This window comes from Amblyomma maculatum, chromosome 7 (assembly GCF_055883805.1).
Source record: "Amblyomma maculatum isolate TAMU_Amacu chromosome 7, ASM5588380v1, whole genome shotgun sequence".
NCBI lineage: Eukaryota > Metazoa > Arthropoda > Arachnida > Ixodida > Ixodidae > Amblyomma > Amblyomma maculatum.
In genome coordinates this window covers 35,059,010-35,078,379 of record NC_139350.1, presented here as the reverse complement: position 1 = coordinate 35,078,379, position 19,370 = coordinate 35,059,010, and the positions used below count along the sequence as shown (strand labels likewise).

General features: G+C 47.6%; 1 protein-coding gene across 1 annotated transcript; it reads left to right on the top strand.

Annotated features, from left to right (window-relative positions):
* The first annotated feature begins 14,181 nt into the window (after window positions 1-14,181).
* Window positions 14,182-16,817, top strand: LOC146182964 (tubulin alpha chain-like). Its single transcript, XM_084608674.1, has 3 exons — window positions 14,182-14,706; window positions 15,702-16,217; window positions 16,518-16,817. Exons 1-3 carry the CDS (start codon window positions 14,182-14,184, stop codon window positions 16,815-16,817), a joined length of 1,341 nt encoding a protein of 446 aa, XP_084464800.1.
* Window positions 16,818-19,370: the final 2,553 nt, after the last annotated feature.

Here is a 19,370-nt window from a genome sequence, read left to right as displayed (position 1 = left end):
GTGGGCTTGGAGTAAGCGGCGTTGATAATATGACGTTGGAGGGATGTCACTTTCAAAGGTATCGTAACCACGGCGCTCGTTCTGGAGGCGGCGACGACAGACGCGGGATATATGTCCTCTAATGCCACAGTAATAGCAAATTGGTCGGGAGGGGCGCCAAGGTGCGTAATAGGGTGGTGCAGGTTGAGCCGTCGCTATTGCATTGACGTGATTGTAGGTTGGTGCCGGTCGAGTCGGGGGAGCTAAAGGGGGGGGATGCTGCGACGTGCGCGTAAGTCGGTACTGAGCGGGGTGCCGGAGGGCCAGATGTCATAGGTTCGGTGACTGTTGCCAGCTCTTCTTTGATGATGCTGTGGAGACCTGCGTCATTAGATGTTGCGGAAGTGATCGCACCCGTGTCGACAGACAGGCTTGAGGGCCTGGAGCTCCTCGCGGATGATGGCTCATCAGGACCTTGACGGCGTGAAGCGAGTTTGGTCTTCGCGATCTCGGTCCGAACTGCCGGGTCGGCGAAGTACTGTCAGAACTGCTGTTTGAAGGTGGTCCAGTTAGTTGTGTGGGGCTCGCGGTTGATGAACCAAGTCCTGGCGACCTCAATAAGGTAAAAAGAGATGTTGAGAAATTTCAGAGCATCATCCCACCGGTTGTAGGCACTGCAGCGTTCGTAGGTGTCAAGCTAGTCATCGATGTCTTCATCGCGACGACCAGCGAACAGCGGCGGGTCGCGCTGTCGTGTGGGCACATTCGGAGGGGGTGTTGCAGTCAAGGTAGAGGGTCCAGCTGGTTCGTGGGTACTGTCGGTAGACATAGCGATGGTGGCAGTTGCCAAACGGCGACCGGAACGTAGCTCCAGCGAGAGGCAGGGCCCAAGGCAGCAAGGGGATCAAATTTCACCTCCACCACTTGTAAAAGAAGGCTAGGTTGAGACGGCGAGGTCGTGACGCCAAGGACAGCGAAGCCTTGTCAAGCGTTTTAATCCGATCACGAACCCAGGCGCGCGCCGGAGCCGGCGCCGCGGGACGATGATGATGGTATGTACAAATGAAAGAAGAAGATCATGGCATGTACAAATGAAAGGAGGTCCACAGAAGGCTCACAATATATATATATATATACATATATATATATATATATATATATATATATATATATATATATATATATATATATATATATATATATATATATATATATATATATATATACATATATATATATATATATATATATATATATACATATATATATATATATATATATATATATATATATATATATATATATATATATATATATATATATATATATACATGTGTGTGTGCCAATAATTTCAAAAATAGCTAATTAGTTTTCACTAATTGATTAATTTCAATTAACGAAAAAAATACTGGACGCTAAAAAAATGGCGACTCTGAACAGCTCTGGATTCGTCTTACTGTGCCAGTGCTAACTCTATTTTTTAAATCTTTGTCAAAATTAGGTGGGACCCCTATATCTATATATATATACCCTGTCATGCTGCTGACGACAATGAAAGATTGTGATGGTGTGGCAGAAGAAGACATGCCTGAAGAAAACGTTATTATTCTAATTTTATGATCTCCGTGCATCACGATAATGCCTCGTTATGGACAATCAACCGATTGAAGCTTGCCTCATGTGGACCTGATGCGCCCCGCGTCATTGCTTCGGTCACAGATGATGCGAGTGCCACAGTACCTCCGGCCGCTGATGAATCTTCGATCTTCCACATGACCAGCGCCGATCTCAGCTCACCTCAACGCCGTACTCTTGTGGATATTCTTCTGCCCTTCTCACCTATGTTTGACTTTTCTCAAACAGATGGACCAGCCTCTCGCCCTGCACCTCAGACCCATCATACCATCGACGTTGTTTCGGATGGTCTCATCCGTCAAAAGCCATATGGGGTGTCCCCATCTGAGCGCGAAGTCATTCATGAGCAAGGGGAGGACATGCTATGGAAAAAAAAACAGGAGTCATCTAGCTCTTGGGCAGCCACTTTTATTCTCGTATGCAAGAAAGACGGTTCGTGGCGATTCTGTGTCATTTACCGGCGTCTGAATTCTTTTAAGAGAAAAGGACGTCTATCCTCTTCCTCGCATAGATGACGCCCTCGACTGCCTCTCAGGTGCGCCCTGTTTTTCATGTCTTGATCTCAGATGTGGCTATTGGCAAATTCCAATGGACCCTGTGGATAAGAAAAAACTACCTTTGTAACGCGATGGTCTTTATCAATTTAATGTTATGCCTTTCGGGCTGTGCAATGCGTCTGCCACGTTTGAACGATTTATGGACACAGCTCTGCGCGGCTGAAAATGGGACATTTGCCTAGATGATGTTATCTGGATGTTATCTGGATTATGTCATAATTGGGAAGTCCTTCCAAGAACACAATTACCGTCTAGTATGCGTCTTGAACTGTCTGCACAACGCCACCCTAATTCTAAACTTGAAAAAGTGCTGCTTTGGAGAGCGCTGTTGTGACCGGGGTTCCGGCCGAGGTACGCGCAGACTTCAGCAGCAGAAAAGGGAGGCGTATACTTAGCGGACGCCGGCGAGCCACCGACACCAAAGGCAGCGAAGCGGCAGCGACGGCAGCGGAGTGACTCTTTGTTTCCGGCTGCGGCGACCAACTCTTCCCGTCTCCTCTCTTTCGGGATAGAAACGAGCTGCCTTTCAGGCCTTAATCCCCTTGGCGCCACGACGGCGACAGAACGGAACCTATCGTTGTGCTGAATGGGCCAGAGGCGCGCCACCGAGCAGCCTTCAAGTTTGACCCCGCTCGCCGAGTTAATCCTTGAAGAAAGCGGGTGACCTTGAAATTACGCCGGGGAAATGACCGCCGCCAGCGGGCGACTTCGCGGGATGTTTCACCTTGGTGCAGAAACTCCATCGCCCGCACAAGATCGTCATTGACATCAGAAAATTTGCCTTCTCCACCGAAAGATGTGAGAGGAGGTCCGAGCACCACCCTCGGCAGTGGGCGGCACCTCGACTGATCTCTTGTGCTGACTGATTGGACTGCATAAATTGAACTTTGTTTCCCCAGCTAGGGAAGTGGGGAAAGCCAACCGTATTTAAGCGGTGGAAATTGTTTCCACCGAGAGCTCCAGTTTCCTCTCTTGACCTGTAAATATCCCATCATGTAAAAAGTTGTATAAAACGCTCTTCTTTGCCTCTCCTCCCTGGCTGCTTCTGCTCCTTCATCCCGGCACCTCATGGTTCGACTGCGGTGAAGCCTAGGTTCCCGAACCACGGCCACATCAGCGCCAAGCGCTGATGCTAGGACACCTTGTCGATGGTGATAGTGCAATGCCGAATCCCCAGAAAACTGCCGCTGTTGAGTCTTTTACACCACCGCAGACAGTGAAGGAGTTGTGCAGTTTTCTAGGGTTGTGTTTGTATTTTAAACGCTTCATACGTCGCTTTACTGACGTGGCTTACCCATTGACGTGCCTTCTCAACAAAAACTTCACTTTTTATTGGACACCAGACTCCGACGCGTCATTCCGTCTGCTGAAGTTTCTTTTAATATCTAAACCCATCCTACGTCACTTCGATCCTGCTGCAGTGACAGAAGTTCGCAGAGACGCTAGTGGAATCGGCTTCGGTGCAGTCCTTATCCAACGGCACGACGAACGAGAGCATGTTGTCGCGTACGCATGTCGTACCCTGAGCAAGCCACAGCGAAACTACACAGTCACCGAACAGGAATGCCTAGCTGTCGTTTTCACTGTGCAGCATTTCCATTCATATTTGTGCGGAAGGTCGTTTACTATCGTAACTGACCATCATTCCTCTGTTCGCTACAGAGCCTTTGAGACCCATTGGTCACCTCTCATGCTGAGCCTTCCGCTTACAGGAATAAGACTTTGCCGTGGTGTACAAAAGCGGGAGGCGTCATGCAGACGCAGAGTGTCTTTGTAGGATGCCAGTGGCCACGACAGGATCTGACAGCGGCGATTTCGACAATAATATATCGACCCTCGAGCCGGCGTTGTTCGACACGAATATTTTCAAAACGCAACATCAAAGAGATAGCAGTCTGCAGCCTCAAAAGAGATTTTACTTCCCAGAATGCGCTCGACGATTGAACAATACGTTGCCAGTTGCAAGCAACGTTAACGCCAAAAACGTCCCACTGCAACTCCATCTGGCTTGCTACATCCTGTGAAGACCCAGACAGCACCGTTTGATCAAGTAGGCATTGACCTCGTAGATTCCGAAGCCTTTGGATGGAAATCGCTGGATGTTGTAATCTGCATGGATTACCTGACACGTTACTGTGAAACCGCCGCTATTCAATCTGCTACGCTGCATCAATTGTCGATTTTCCTGCTGTACTCAGTCATCTTACGACACGAGCCGCCAGGAATTATCACTGATCGGGCCGACAGTTCACCACTGATGTTGTTGAAGAGCTCATGCGTTTATGCTCCGTAACTTCCCGACACTCTTCGCCATACCATCCCCAGACAAATTGATTGACTGAGCGCGGCAACAGAACGCTTACAAACATGCTAGCCATGTATGGGAAGGCAGAGCATAAGAACTGGGACACCAAACTACCCTTCATCACATATGCGCTTAATACCGCCACGCATGAGGCGACTGCGTATAGCCCATTCTTCTTGCTCTATGCCAGACCACCAAGCTACTCCCTGGATATTATCCTGCCTTTCTCAAGCCGTGAAGATCCCTGCCAGGATGAGACCCTCTGCCTCGCCAACGATGCCCGGAAAATCGCCCGCTTACAGTTTGGTGCTTCACAAGAACGTTCCAAAGTACGATACGATGCCAGCCACCGGCGTGTCACGTACTCTAGGGTGATTTAGTCTGGTTTGTCGTCCAATCCGGCATCACGACCTAAATCAAAAACTCTTGGCCCACTATGACGGAACATATGTGGTTGTCAAACGCATCAGCTATTGAACGTATGCAATAACCCGCCTGACAGCATCAGGTCGTCGGTTTGCCAAACCCGAACTGTCACGTTGCCCGCTTGAAGCCGCGTCAGCCTCGCACGACTCATGAACACGCCAAGAGGGCTTCGGCTGAGTAGGGGAAAATGTCAAGCTACTGACGACGGTGAAGGATTGTGATGGTGTGGCAGAGGAAAAGGAAGAGGCGTTGGTTGTTTGGGGGCTAGTACACCAGATTGCAGCTCATACGTCCCAGCAGTTACCCCGACCTACACCAGTCTACACCAAACTGCGCAAAGTGTAGGCTGATGTAGGATAAAACATAGCTCTCCGGTTTGCAAACAAAGGATTCGGTCGTGGATGTCATAGCAGAGTAGGGGTGAAAAGTAGGCTTAGAGCCCAAAGGAATAAATGGAGAGAATGTTTTCGAATCAGTTGTCTTAATTAACAGGGCACACACGATGTGTTCCTTTGGTGTGGAGCACCTTGAACATCCTAGAACATATTCTGAATAACTTTCATTTCAAAGAGGGAGTACTTTTCATACATCGCGAGGCATAGAGAGCACACGAGTCCAGAGCGTCACCTATAGAAATCCGTGTAAGCAAGATTGCTTCTAATAATTTCCTTGTTTCACCAAGCTCCAATGGAGTTGGCCTATCGTTAAAAAATGGCGAGTGCTCTTAAGAAACGTGTGACGAACTATGCTACGTCATTCCAAAGGAACACTAATATTTAACCGCCGCTATAAATGTGTAATGTGAAGCCAGAAATACCGAAACGTTCGCTAACGACTAGGCGTTCCTTCAACTAGCGAAATATTTACTTGTAGCCTGCTATGCTGCCCTATGCACTAATTGATTGGACAACAGCATTAAGCTGTTGTTCAATCAATACATCTTATACAAAACTGCATTAAAAAGCACTTCTCACACGTATAGGCAAGGGAGCACAATAGGACCGCGCGCTGTAGCGTAGGATGGGGCAGACTAGCGCAGACGACACTCCATTCGAGCATAGAACGCTCCAGTGCCCGTGAACGCGACCTGTTCGTGCAACCAGCGTTTTGGCCGACTGCTGCTTTGCTCAGTTCGTTTACCGTGCTGTGTGATGGCTGCCTTCAGTGTAAACGCTTTTATCGTCAAGGCAGAAAGCTGGGCTAGTTGGCGTAGCATCATTAATAAAAAGACGTGCATTTAACACGGCACCGACATAGAAGACATATAAGACAGGCCTCATTCTCACAGCCGGTGCTCCTCTCCGTCGCGGCGGCATCGGCAGGGGACACCGCACGACGGATGGAACGGCGCAATGTTCAAACATAAAGGACCGCCGGACGCCGTCAAACCTGTTCGGGCGGGGCTTCGCCGCTCCCACGCGACTCTACGTCAGAGCGCTTTTTTTTTTTCTCCTGCAAGAAAAAAAAGTACGGAGGGCGGCTGCCCTCTCTGCAGCGGTGGAAGTCGTGTACTCCGCGTCTGTACGGGAAAAAAAAAAAAAAAAGAAGCGTGCTGTCTCACGTGCTCTAGCAGCAGTTTGGAGCTAGAAAGCGTTTTCATTTCAGCTTTGGTAACGGTACAAACACCACGCGTACTGCGCCAAAACAAATGAGTATAATTATAGCAAGCATGTATTAAACCGCAAAAAGTTACGCTCACTCCATTAAAATTATTCTTCGCAATCAGCTCAATCACAGAAAACGTAATGAACTATTCTATCAATAAAAGAATTGTTCGCGACAACATGGCAAGATGGTTTTGATACAAGCATTAAAGAATCAAGTTAGAATGGCGCCGACTGAAATAATATTTCACGCAAATCTGTCGGAAGTCGAGGTTAGCTGTGACGTCCATGCATATTGTAAAATTAAATAAAATCAGCATTTTTTGTTAGCCTCTTGTGCTTTGGTGCTTCAGTAGCTGTACGAAACTCCACGCAACTCAAGACTGCTATCAATATAAGCATTGTTCACCAGCAATGAAACGTTCCTGTCGATACCACCATTCGTGATATTAAGGTAGCGCTTAATATTTCGCTATCACCTGCAAGTGAAAGCAATGCGCCTTCAAAAGCGGTGGCTTCCTCTTGAAGCGCAATTTCGTCACAGCTTTTTTTTTAAGGATTCTCTGTCTTGCGGGGAGATTGCGACCTTTTCTTACATTTCTTTTCCTCATTCATATGCTTTTCCTTTACTTGCTTTCTTAGACCTCCTCCCCTTGACGAAGTTTTCTTGCCGCGCCACTTACCCGCTGTTTGCATTTTTTTTTCTCTCTCTCTTTTCTTTGTTCAGTTTTCTCCTCTGCTCCTTTCCTCACCTTGCCCATTACCTCTTCCTTTCCCTTCTTCACCTGTGCGGCAGTCGTTCTGACTTCTTCGCCTGCCTAGCCAGCAGGCTTTCCGTCCATCTAAATCTTTACTGCATCGAACCTTGTTTGCCACTCCGTACTTGTTTTTGGTTCTGGTTGTGTCTATATAATGACTCTTAGCTCAACGTGTGAGCCACATGCTTTACATGATTTCAATTTGTCAAGAACCTGTTCTGCGTTTGGATCGACTTAGGTTGGCGAGAAAAACTACCAGATTAACTATATGCAACGAGGTACCGTTTGCGTAGCTCCAAATTGAAAGGGAGTGAAATTCCATATCTACTACTTGAAAATAGTGTTACCTCAGCATCTCAGATAAAAAAAAAATTACCCGTCTCTTATATTGCGCTTTTAGTGTCGCGACTTCTCGCAGCAGTTCAGAGTTGGAACACCTTCTTATGTCAGCCTCAGTACAAACACCGCACGCACTACGGAACAACAAATGGGTACGGATATATATCAAGCCAGTCTCCAAGCTCAGCATAAATGCGCACATCTATAATATTATTCATGGCAGTCGGCGAAATATAATAAGAACATATATATATAAGAACATATATAATAACAACATAAGAACTTAAGAACATGTATAAGAACACATAAGAACATAAGAACATATAAGAACATATAATAAGAACATATATATAAGAACATATATAATAACTCTGTCATCAATAAAGGGATGGGTCGCCAGAACTTGCAGAATTTCTTTTGATACACCCATTCAAACATACAACTGAAATATCGTTAAGTTTTGTAGGAGGTCACGTTTAGCTGCGACACCCGGTGCATTGAAAAATGAAAAAAAAAAGAAACTGCATTTGTTGTCTCTTGTCAGCGCGCGCTTCGCGGGGCACCAAACAGGAGGGCAACCCCCGCTTTTCTCTCTCTCTCTCTCTCTGTGTTCGCGCACCGTCGTCTGCATGCGAGCCCGCAATGGCCGCGCGGCCGCTCCGCCAGCGCTCGCTCGGTCGCGACACGCAAGCAGTGACGTAGAGTCACGTGAGAGAAGAGAGTGCGCTCACTGGTCCGTCTTTCGTGGGGCGGAGTCCGCCGCTTGCCGGACCGGCGGCGCCTTGGAGCAAAACCCCACGGCGCCGGCCACCCGATTTCGGGGAGTACTGGTACCATTAACTCCCCTTCTCGGGCGAGCGCCGGCGCGACGGAGGCGACGGAGGAGAGAAAAACCGGCTGTGAGAATGAGGCCTAAGACATCCTGTCTTCTTCTATGTCTGTGTCCGTGTTAAATACGCGTGTTTTTATTTAAAATAATGTTTGTATCTGTTGAGCAGCAGTATTTGCGAGATAATATATGTAGCCTGCGTAGTAGCATGTCCGCCTACGCAAGAAGCTTGCGCGATTGGGATAAACACCTAGACGACAATGAGCCTTAGGGCGGTGTGTATGGCTTCACAACCCACATTTATTGGTAATTTCGAAAATGCAATGATTTAAAAATGACCCACTATAATTTTCACTTTTTTTTCAAAGTTAACTTTTAACAATCGGTCGCCTTTAATGGTACTCTCTGAAGCCAAGAAGAAAATATTTAGGTAAGGTCACGCTCCCGACTAGCACTTCACCCCCTCTCAAAATTTCGTGCAGCTTTGAAAATACTCTGCCTTTGTAATGAGCTTTCATACTATCACGACCTTTTATACGATGATCATGGGTACTCAGCACCGAAGGACAGCATCATAATGGGAAATGAAAAATCAGAAAACTGGTTTGAATCATTATAACTCCATGTATTACTGTGGACACTAGGCGGACTTTACCCCAGTTCGCCCAGCCTGGCGCCAGCAGCGCCACCGCACTTGCTTACATATAGATAGGTGTAGCTATATATGGAGCTGCGTGTGGCAACGTTATATCCCTTCAACATGGGTATTTCGACGGTCCTCGAAGCGATAGTCTATTGACTCAAAGACATTTGAGCATTGCTACACAGGCGATTTAGAGGGGTCATGACCGCTAAATTTGAGCATACATTGATTAGGTATTGCATTCCACTCCACTAACCATAACTTATAATTCCTCAACATTTGAGCTCATTCGGTGCAGTTAATATACTAAAATGATTTTTATTCATTCGAAAGCAGCTGCCTGGTCTGGCAATCATTGTCCGCTGACGTAACAACGATATATAATCTCTAAGTCGTCTGCTATTTGCGGTGTAAGCTGCACTCTTCCTTGCACGCCGTGCACGGTGTTCGCTGAGAGCTTTTTTTTTCTTCGCCAAAAATATTTTACTTGCATATTCTTTTTTTTTTTAAGTCTTCACTATGTTATGCGACCGTAGTGATCTTCGGACTCCTGTTGGCTTCCGGCTAGAGATTGTCGCGGAGGCCGACATCGATGGGCTATTTAAGCATTTAATTATAAGCATATTATTCGTACGCTATAAGAGTTAGCTTGTTTTAGCAACAAGCGCTCGCGCGTATATAAAATGGTATAGGTCCAGTGTTTCCTTCCGCCGTGTGCACCGCGAAAGGAGGGAGGGATTAGCGTTGTGTTGCTGGCTGCTGAGCTACCTATCGCCCGTCGCTCTTTCGGTCCAAAGCCTAAGAGGAAAACCCAAACAAGCAAACGATGACGCGAGAGCACACCTTGCGACATTAGAGGAGCCGACAAAGCTTTAGAACGAAGCGGTACCTGTTGGCTACCTGTTATGTGCGCGTGATAGTCAAACTTAATTATTTTCGGTTGGTAAAGCATTTTTGCAAAACTCTGTCAGCGTACAAAAGTTTTCGCCATCGCCCCCGATTCAGTCCCGTCCAGTTTTTTTATAACCTCCTTGGTCCCGTCATCGCGAAACCAAACACGTTTCGGATGGGCTTCACTGACCGCACAGAAGAAAAGCCTCCCAGCCGCCGCCTTCGTCTCGCCTACCCCGTAGACGCGCGCGCGACGGCGACCTACTCCCGAGCCTTCTTGCGTTTTTCTAGTGCTTGTCAAGCAAATTACTCGCGATTTCTTCAACGTAAATATTTACCATTTAGAATTTAGTGTGTGAGCCCTAAACACCTGCAGGAATGCGCCGATTCGCTGATTACGAGTGCGCTCCCAGCGTTTGTTTAGAAAATTTTTTTTTACATGACAGGATATATGCTGCTCGTTCCCATGGCATAAAATGCACGCTGAGCTAACAATACCAAAACTATCCACTTCTTTTCACTCCGGTTGCACCTTTATTTGTTTGCAAACTACAACAGCACTACTAGAAGCGCCGGGGATGCTACGCCCCCTGCCTGCACCAAGTACCTACAAGCGGCACCGACAGCTGCCGACTACTCTCGCCATATAGGGTCACACCGGCGTTTCCCCCTTAATGTACACGCGCTTTGTATTGGAAGGAGACGTCGATTGGGGTCACTGCTTCCAGAACTGCGCTCGATGGCCAGATTCAACCGCTAAAGCGTGTGAATGCGCGCTTCATAATAATCGAAGCTGTACACCCGAACCCCGTGTACTTGCGCTAGGCCTACTCGGCTTGGAACGGGCCGGCAATTCGGCGCCGACTGACATCTCTGGCTAAGGCTATTGCCGGTGAGAAGGGAGAATATATAAAATGTCGCTGCTGTTTTTTCTTTTTCTAACACGGTTAAGCTATAGACAAGCGAGGCTGTTCTGCCGGTTAACTCATTGGGCGTCAAGTTCTCGCTCGGCCTCCGATCTGGCAATAGATCGGGCGAACGTCCGCGGATCAATTTTGCCCGCGTCACGGGACTGAAAATCTAACACTACAGCGATAAGCAACCATTGGTCGTGCTGGCGTCGTTGCCGGTGTAATGTGACAAATCAGTGCGTTGATATAAGCTAAGGAACCTAACCGCGCAGCTGCCCACTAAATGTGACCGTGCCTTATGCTGAACAAAGCATACCTTACTCTAATCGTTTTTGTGCAGTAATACCTTCATCAAGTACTTGTGCATGAGTGACGACCACTGTGTCAATCGTCCACAAAAGAAAAAGAGACATAAGCTTTGATATTACAGCCGGCATAGCAGACGACGCTCCGCCGTCTAGTCTCTTGTGACGTCACACAAGCATTTCAAAATGGCGGTCACCCTCGTTGAGAAGAGCTTCACTGTTCTGATTTCTATCGCGTTTTTTTTTTTTTTTGTAATATGCCCCATTGGCTAGGCACTAAAACATTGTGAGTAGAGTCACAGACTTGTATACGATTTGTTTATTCTGATTACTCATATTATACGAGCGTAACATCACTGAAAGCAAAAGCTGACCTTCCCAGCTTAGAATCCCGTTGTAAAATAGCCAGACTTTCACTTTTTCACAGGTTTTATGATTCCCCTCTGAGTCATTCCATTATCACCTCTCACCGCTTTTCGCTTCGCACCAGTCACCCGAACGCCGTCCACACACCTCGAGCACCCACGTCTGCCCATCTCAAATCATTCTTTTTCCCAGACTGCAAGAGATTGGAACGACCTGCCAGCTGAAGTTTTTGCCCATCATGGCAACGAATTTTTCAAGACATTCATCACCAAATTATTTATATGATTTGTTAGCCCCCCCCCCCTCATGTAACGCCCCTAGTGGGCATTTGAAGTACCAATAAATAAATAAATGATTCACAGAAGTACAAAATGGAAATACATCGAGCGACTATCATCACCCCTGTAAAGAGTATATCCAGTCAACTGACCAGACTGAAGTTCTTTCGATATCTCTAGGCCTTCACGCGACGGCAATGCACTCTCGGACGCGGAGCTCTCGTGGCAACGCGTTGAAAAATAAAATCAGAGGAACATATTCGTTTAAGAACTACGGAACTTGAGAATCTAATGCTTACTTAAAAAGCAAGGTTGTCCCGGCTTTCAACCACATCAGCAAGCGCAATACGTTGTTCCTAAGGTACAAAAACAACCAAAAAAAACCCTAGCGTCCTGAAAATTGTATGAATAAAATAGATCTGCCGCGCAAAAATGTTCATTTCCACAATGAATAATACTAATGTTGTAAAGAAGAATTTCGTTTTTAATCTTTATGCGGTTAAAACTGTTGCTTTCATGCCAGCAAACATATTGAAGGCGACAGTAGTGCCCCATCTCGATGTAACATGATGGAACCTCTCACCGGCAATCGAGTTTACCGTGTAGCAACGGCACAACTCGAAGTTTTGAGTTCGATTACTATTGAGAACCTTGAAGGCTCTCTACTCAATGGCCTTTGAAAGTGGCCTTGGGACAGTGGCTTTCGCTTTTTTTCATTGCCTGCGCTCAATTGATCTCTTCATTCCCTATCATCCTCATCATCATCGTCAAAAGTAACCTGTCTCGACTTGCAGTTTAGTGCATTTGCTCAGAATTTTCCATCTCTCGAAATCACCACTTAAAACAGCCACAACTAAAATATTTTTTACTCTTGAAACCGCAGACGCCAAGAAAATGGCCTCACGGCGGCGCGTTAATCAGCCCTAAATAGCCACGCGCAAGAACACCAGAAAATTAGCGCACATGCTGGCTGGCACCACGAGCATAAGAGTTGAAGTTGTAGCGCTTCAAAGAAAACGCCGGGTTTCTGAATTCACCGTGAGTATACCATCCCGCGTTTTTTGTATTTTTAACATAGCTGACACTAAGGTACATTGCAAGATTGTTGTTTTTTTTCGTATAACGCACTGCTACAGGCCTAATCAAAGCGTCTTTATTTTCAGCGGGCGGTGTCACAGTTTAGGCCTGGCGCCGGGACGGCGAATCCTGTGAGAGTCAGTTGACATACGTACTGCTGTGCGCTGCTATTTGGCGCTCGCATTTCTCTCGCAGGGCATTTAGAAGTGCTGCCTCGGGTAAGTAGAAGGTTCCATGCCTGCATGCGCCAATGGGTGAAGCCTGCCTGTTATTAGGGCTATTCTATTATCTGTGTTGACTCTTGGGCTGAACCACGGGGAGGGCGATACGAGGAGCTGTTAATCTCGAGTGCTTGCCCTCATTGTTTAATACCGAATATATGTTCAGCTTTTCGCAGGATGTACATAATATACCTGTGGTCGGTAGCTTCGATGATAGTTACGTAGCTCCTTGGCATCCGGTGTCCTGTTAGAAATTTCAGCATGATGCTGATGCATACAAAGATCAGCCTCCACGGCTGATTGGTTTTTGCGCTGGTTGGTTTTTGCTTCACGAATGAGTGAAGCGTTGTGTCTGACCAAAATGTAGTCATGCCTTGGCTGTCGAATCTGCCTTAGGCCATTTTGGTGAGCGCGATCATCTTTGCATTGAAATGGGTTCCAGATACATGAACAAGCGCAATTTTGTTGGCAGTTTGAATAGTACCTCGTGTAAAAAAAGCAATCGTGAGCATGTCTTAAGTAATACTGCGCACAGTGGACTGCCTTTTGTCAATCGACATCGAAGCATGGTTTAGAGGGCTGCTGCTTGCTCCCCCCCCCCCCAGTCTTTTTTTCTCTCCTTCGAATGTGGCACACAGGGCTGCTCATTGGCAGTCGGTGCCCCACAGCAGCAGTGTCGAAAAGCAGCCGCTGTACCCTGGCCTCAGGTCAGGTGCTGGAGGTATTCGCACATTCCTGGTCTTCATGTGGTGCTATGGACGTAGCACAGGAGAGACCATGCGGAGAAAGACCCGTGTTCTCATATATGCCGTTCGGGCGCATTTTCGGGCAAGGTCTTTTATGCTGCTACTGTTGCAGAACGGAGACGAGGTTGCCAAGACCGCATGACAGCTATTTGTCTCGCCCAAACAGCTTGGTGTTGTGCGCCGATGACTGCTTAAAAAATGGAAGTGTCGAGGAAGCCAATGGGTGTCAATGAACACGTGAATGTGAACCCTGTTTCGGACGTCAAACTGTGCCTATCCTTAACTTGCCTCTTTTTCTCTTCGCAGTCAATATGCGGGAGTGCATATCTCTGCACGTTGGACAGGCTGGTATCCAAATAGGTAATGCTTCCTGGGAGTTGCTATGCCTAGAGCATAATATTGAGCCGGACGGCCAGATGTGCAGTGAAGAAACTGCCTACAGCACGAGCAACTATAACGCAATTTTCAACGAGACGGGCACCGCGAGATATGTGCCAAGAGCCATCTATCTGGACACGGAGCCTACCGTCGTGGACGAGGTGCGCGTGGGTAGATACCGGCGCCTGTTTCACCCAGACAACCTTATAACAGGAAAAGAAGACGCATCTGACAACTACGCCCGCGGCTACTTCACGGTCGGCAAGCAGATCGTCGACACCATGTTGGACCGTGTCAGGAAGCTGGCAGACCAGTGCACAGGCCTGCAGGGTTTCCTCATCTTTCACAGCGTCGCTGGCGGCACCGGCTCAGGCTTCACTTCGCTCCTCATGGAGCGACTCTCTGCTGACTACGGCAAGACGTCCAAGCTAGAGATTGCTGTGTACCCGTCCCCCCAGGTGCGTGTCTATACCGGAGCGTACCTGCCCTCTATCAATGCAACAGACTTGTCTCCCAGTTTCTTGCTACAGACGTATGCGCCTTGTCACTGACCCCACCTTTTGCTCAGCTAGGCGCTAATTTTGGTGGTTCTAAAGCTTCTGTATGTGGTACTCATCTGCACCACGGTACCTGAAAGTAGTCTTGCCCCGCCCTAGTCCATCCGTCTAGACTCTACCGGCAATGGGCTAGGAACCTCCATATTCCAGCTTTGTGTTTAGGCCAACAATCTAGAAAATTGAAGAGAGACCATGCAGAGGAAACTTTACAACCTTTTCTTGATGTGTCAGCATGTTCATTTTCCGTATTAGGCTTTCGCAAGCTTTGAGGCTGCTTTGTGCAGCCAAGTCGAGCAGTACATAATTGCAATAGCCACTATGCGGAATGCTTATTGAGAATTGCTTTTGAGCGCTCAAAGCTACTAGCCACAAAAACATTTCGCTGACTACCTCTCTTTGTTGTATCGTAAAGCTGTTCTACCTCTCTACAACTGTGAACATGAAGCAGGAAGGGGAAGGTGGTGAGGCCGCTGAGGAGGCGGAGCGGCACACAGAAGCGCTCAGTGAGAGAGTGGCAAGTGTCAGTTGCGCTCTTCGCGATTGTCACCGGGCAGCGTTGTAGAAGGGCCTGTTACTCCGGACTGAGCAGTGACGTGTCGCTCGAGCGCACTCAACTTCGGCCTCTCTTCCCTCGCGTCAGTCTCCCTCAGTCTTCATTGACAGCAGGCACCTACGCTGGCTCAGCGACGTTCACCTCTGGGGATCAGAACGGACGCTCGCGTTCAATTGCACTCTTGGCTCTCCGATTATCGTTGTTTATTCTGATACCTTCTTTCGCTGTCCCAGATGTAGTGATGCCGAGAAACGTATAGCAGCGGTAACCTGTACTGGCACACATTCTTCCCATTTAAAACTATGCACATCCGGTTTAATTATTTTCTTCTCTCCTCCAACAGGTCTCCTCAGCAGTTGTGGAACCCTACAACGCAGTTTTCACAACCCACACCACCCTCCAACATTCCGACTGTACATTCCTGATAGATAATAAGGCTATTTTTGAAATTTTCAACAGCAGCCTAGACATCGAGAATCCCACGTTTCTGAACCTCAACAGACTGATCAGCCAGGTTACATCCTCAATCACAGCCTCCCTGCGCTTCGAGAGTGCCCTCAATGTTGATTTGGCGGAGATTCAAAAGAATTTGGTGCCTTTCCCTCGCGTGCATTTTCCCCTCGTAAATTACGCTCCACTGATTTCGACCCAGAAAGCCTATAACGAGGATTTCACTGTGCAAAGGATCACTGCTACCTGTTTTCAAGCGGAAAGCCAGATGGCCAAATGCGACACCAGTAATGGAAGATGCATGGCATTCTGCCTCCTGTACCGTGGTGATGTGGTTCCAAGCGATATAAATTCAGCTGTAGCAGCTATGAAGAGGAATTTCATCGATTGGTCCAAAGGCCAATACAAGGTACGCTAGCTCTTACCCTGCATAAGTATTTAGGCTCTCAGTTGGAGAGTTAGTTGCGACTACTCATTGCATTTTGTTGTTTCATCAGCATGTTGCCGGTACAGATGTCCATGTCTTTTGTTCCTAGATGCCGGAGTGCACATCACTCGAATGCTTTGCTAAGGAACAGTTAACTAACGGTCATTGCGTCATGGATGTGACTAGCCGCATAATTTGATTTTACCACTTGTCAGAGCTAACATAGTGTCAAGTGCTGCTTGCCTAGCCGCGCATCAAAGTGTGCTTATTTTCCATTTGCAGGTTGGAATAACCTATCAGGCTCCCACCGTTGTTCCTCAGGGTGAACTTGCCAAGGTACCACGTTCGCTTTGTCGGCTGACCAATACAACATCCATCGCTGAGATCTGGTCTCGCATTGGCCACAAATTTGATCTATTATTTGCCAAGAGAGCATTTGTTCACTGGTACACAGCAGAAGGCATGGAACAAGCAGAATTTTCAGAAGCCAGAGAAGATTTGGCTGTTTTGGAGAAGGACTATAAAGAGTTGGCCACCGAATGTGCTGAGGGTGGCGAAGATGAGGGTGGGGAGGAGTATTAAACTGATTTCTGTAATTTTCCTTCCTTTTCATATATTCACCCTTCTGCTGAGAGCATGGCAATAAATCTTGGCAGCCTCAAGGCAGCATTTAAGTTCTGTTTTATCCTCTGCTTCTAAGCTCTTGCTACCTCTTTTGACGTTCAAGTGCTGTTCAAGCGGACTTTTCTCTGCTCTAGCTCTCGCAAAAAGGCAGCTGGCAGCCTAGAAATAGTTCTGCGGAGGTTTCAATTTTATAAGGACAAATTCCTGGGAAGGTGAATTTGGCTGATTTGCCTAAATTAAGGCCTTTGGGGAGCATATGTACGGGAGAACCATCTTTCAGATTTGGTCATCTCATCGCAGTAAATAAGATTTCTACAAATTTAGCTGTGTGTTATAGCACCAAACCTATTTACCTGCTTTAGCATGTATACTTCCTGCGATCTCCCAGAAGAAAGTATTGAACCAAATAGTCCAATTACTCTGGTTATGCAAGCATAGGAATAGGTAGTCGGCTCAAAAGCATTGCATAGTACTTTCTAGCACTCTCCCTGAAAAGGTGCAGTTTAAAATGGCTGCAGACACGAACTACATATATTGTACGGGTCTGCAAGCCGATTATTATAGAACAGAGAACACAGAAAGATCGTCGATGAATGTGAGATGATTTAATAAATCGCGGCGGGCCTAGCGCGAGCACTCCTGCCCGCGTCACTGCCCGCTTCTTCCTCGTCCGTAACAATATAAAGCGCGTGCTTGTGCTCATGAAAATCTTTCAGCATTGCAGATAATTTATTGTTTCCAAGGAAATAAATGGAAGCACACAACATAGCATATATAATTATTGTGAAGAGGAAGAAGTGCGCAAGGAACGTTCCAGTCAGTGGCGTCGTGATCGCTGCACATGTTGGACCTGACTGTGCTTGCTGTTGCTGTGTTCGCCGCTGATCTGCCCAGTCCTGCTGATCGAGTCCTGCTGATCTGCTCAATAAACCCCCATCTTACATTTCGTGGAGTTGCTGGGTACTGGTCTTCGATGCCTCAGTATTCCACGCCTACTGAGCCTCCAGCCAGCCGTCATTTCTCCCCACACCGCTCAGCCATGTCCGACCGCTGTTCACCATCGCCACCACGCCACTCTATCTCTCCCATGCGACGTCGATAGAACGCTTCACGTGAGGAAACCTAGAGGCCGCAGTTCCTCAGGCGAGAACTGCGACCCAGTCGAACTTCCCGACTCCTCATCTGTCGCCGACCAACCTTGAAGTTTTCGTCGAGGGTGTTGCTGTCATGGCTCTAATTGACACTGGTGCTGCGATTTCGGTTATGGACGCAAACCTATGTAGCTCTTTAGAGAAAATGAAGGCGCCAATTGCGGGACTTTCGTTGCGAACGGCGAGCGCTCAGCATACCAAGCCTTTAGCAGCGTGCACCACTCGAGTAGTAATCCAGAATTGTATTTACACAATTGAGTTCGTCGTGCTGCCAAGTTTCTCACACACTGTAATTCTAGGCTGGGATTTCCTGTCGCGTCACGCTGCTATTATCGATTGTGCTCGAGCTGAAGTGGAGTTATCGACTTTGCCCGATGCCTTAACCGATGCTAATCAATCAAATTTATGTGCTAAAGCCCTCGTCGCCGAAGATATCGACATTCCTCCCTACTCGTCTGTGCTTGTTCGTGTCGCTTGTGCCTCTGTTAGCGATGACACCGTTCTCTTCACACCAGCCCATACTTTCCTGCGCCGCAAGTGCCTTTCAATGACCTACGCTGTGCTGGCTATTTCCGCTGGCCTTTCCATGTTATGGGTCTCTAACCCATTTAACTCCCCTACTGCTTTGCGCCATGGTTAATGCCTCAGCAGTATCCAGCCAATCGCATCTCTTCTGATCTCTGAGGAACCTGACAATGCGCCGCACTCTGCCGTAACTGCGCCCGCTCCGCCACCTACACACTTGTTCCTCCGTTCCATCGACGCCGATCTTCCTCCAGCGCACCACACTCAGCTTTTGAACCTACTACATCACTTTCGCTCCTCCTTCGACTCTCATCAAAGTTCTTTAGGTCAAACTTCTACAGTCGCTCCTCGCATCGACAACGACACCGACAGCGCCCCTATCGTGTGCCTGCAACCAGACGCCAGCCTATTGAAGAGCAAGTCGACCTAATGATCCAGAATTGCGTGATTCAGCCCTCAAGCAGCCCTTGGGCATCACCTGTTGCCCTCGTGAAAAAAAAGATGGTTCTATCCGCTTCTGTGTCGATTATCGCCGCCTTAAGATTACGAGAAAGGACGTCTACCCTCTACCATGCATCGACGCAGCTCTCGATTGTTTGCAAGGTGCCGAGCTCTTCACTTCCCTAGATTTACGTTCCGGGTACTGGCACATTCCCCTGGAAGCGGCTGATCACCCCAAAACTGTATTTAACTCTTGGCGGCTTGTACGAATTTACAGTTATGCCTTTTCGCCTTTGTAATGCTCCGGCAACAATTGAGCGGATGATGGACACCATTTTTAGTAGCCTAAAGTGGAAGACGTGCCTCTGCTACCTCGACGCGTTTCTCCTTACTT

Excerpts from the sequence above, each read along its gene's own strand:
- LOC146182964 (XM_084608674.1), top strand. The coding sequence starts at position 14,182 with ATGCGGGAGTGCATATCTCTGCACGTTGGACAGGCTGGTATCCAAATA. Across the intron at positions 14,707-15,701 it reads CTGTGTACCCGTCCCCCCAG|GTCTCCTCAGCAGTTGTGGA; the intron begins GTGCGTGTCTAT and ends CTCCTCCAACAG. Across the intron at positions 16,218-16,517 it reads GGTCCAAAGGCCAATACAAG|GTTGGAATAACCTATCAGGC; the intron begins GTACGCTAGCTC and ends TTCCATTTGCAG.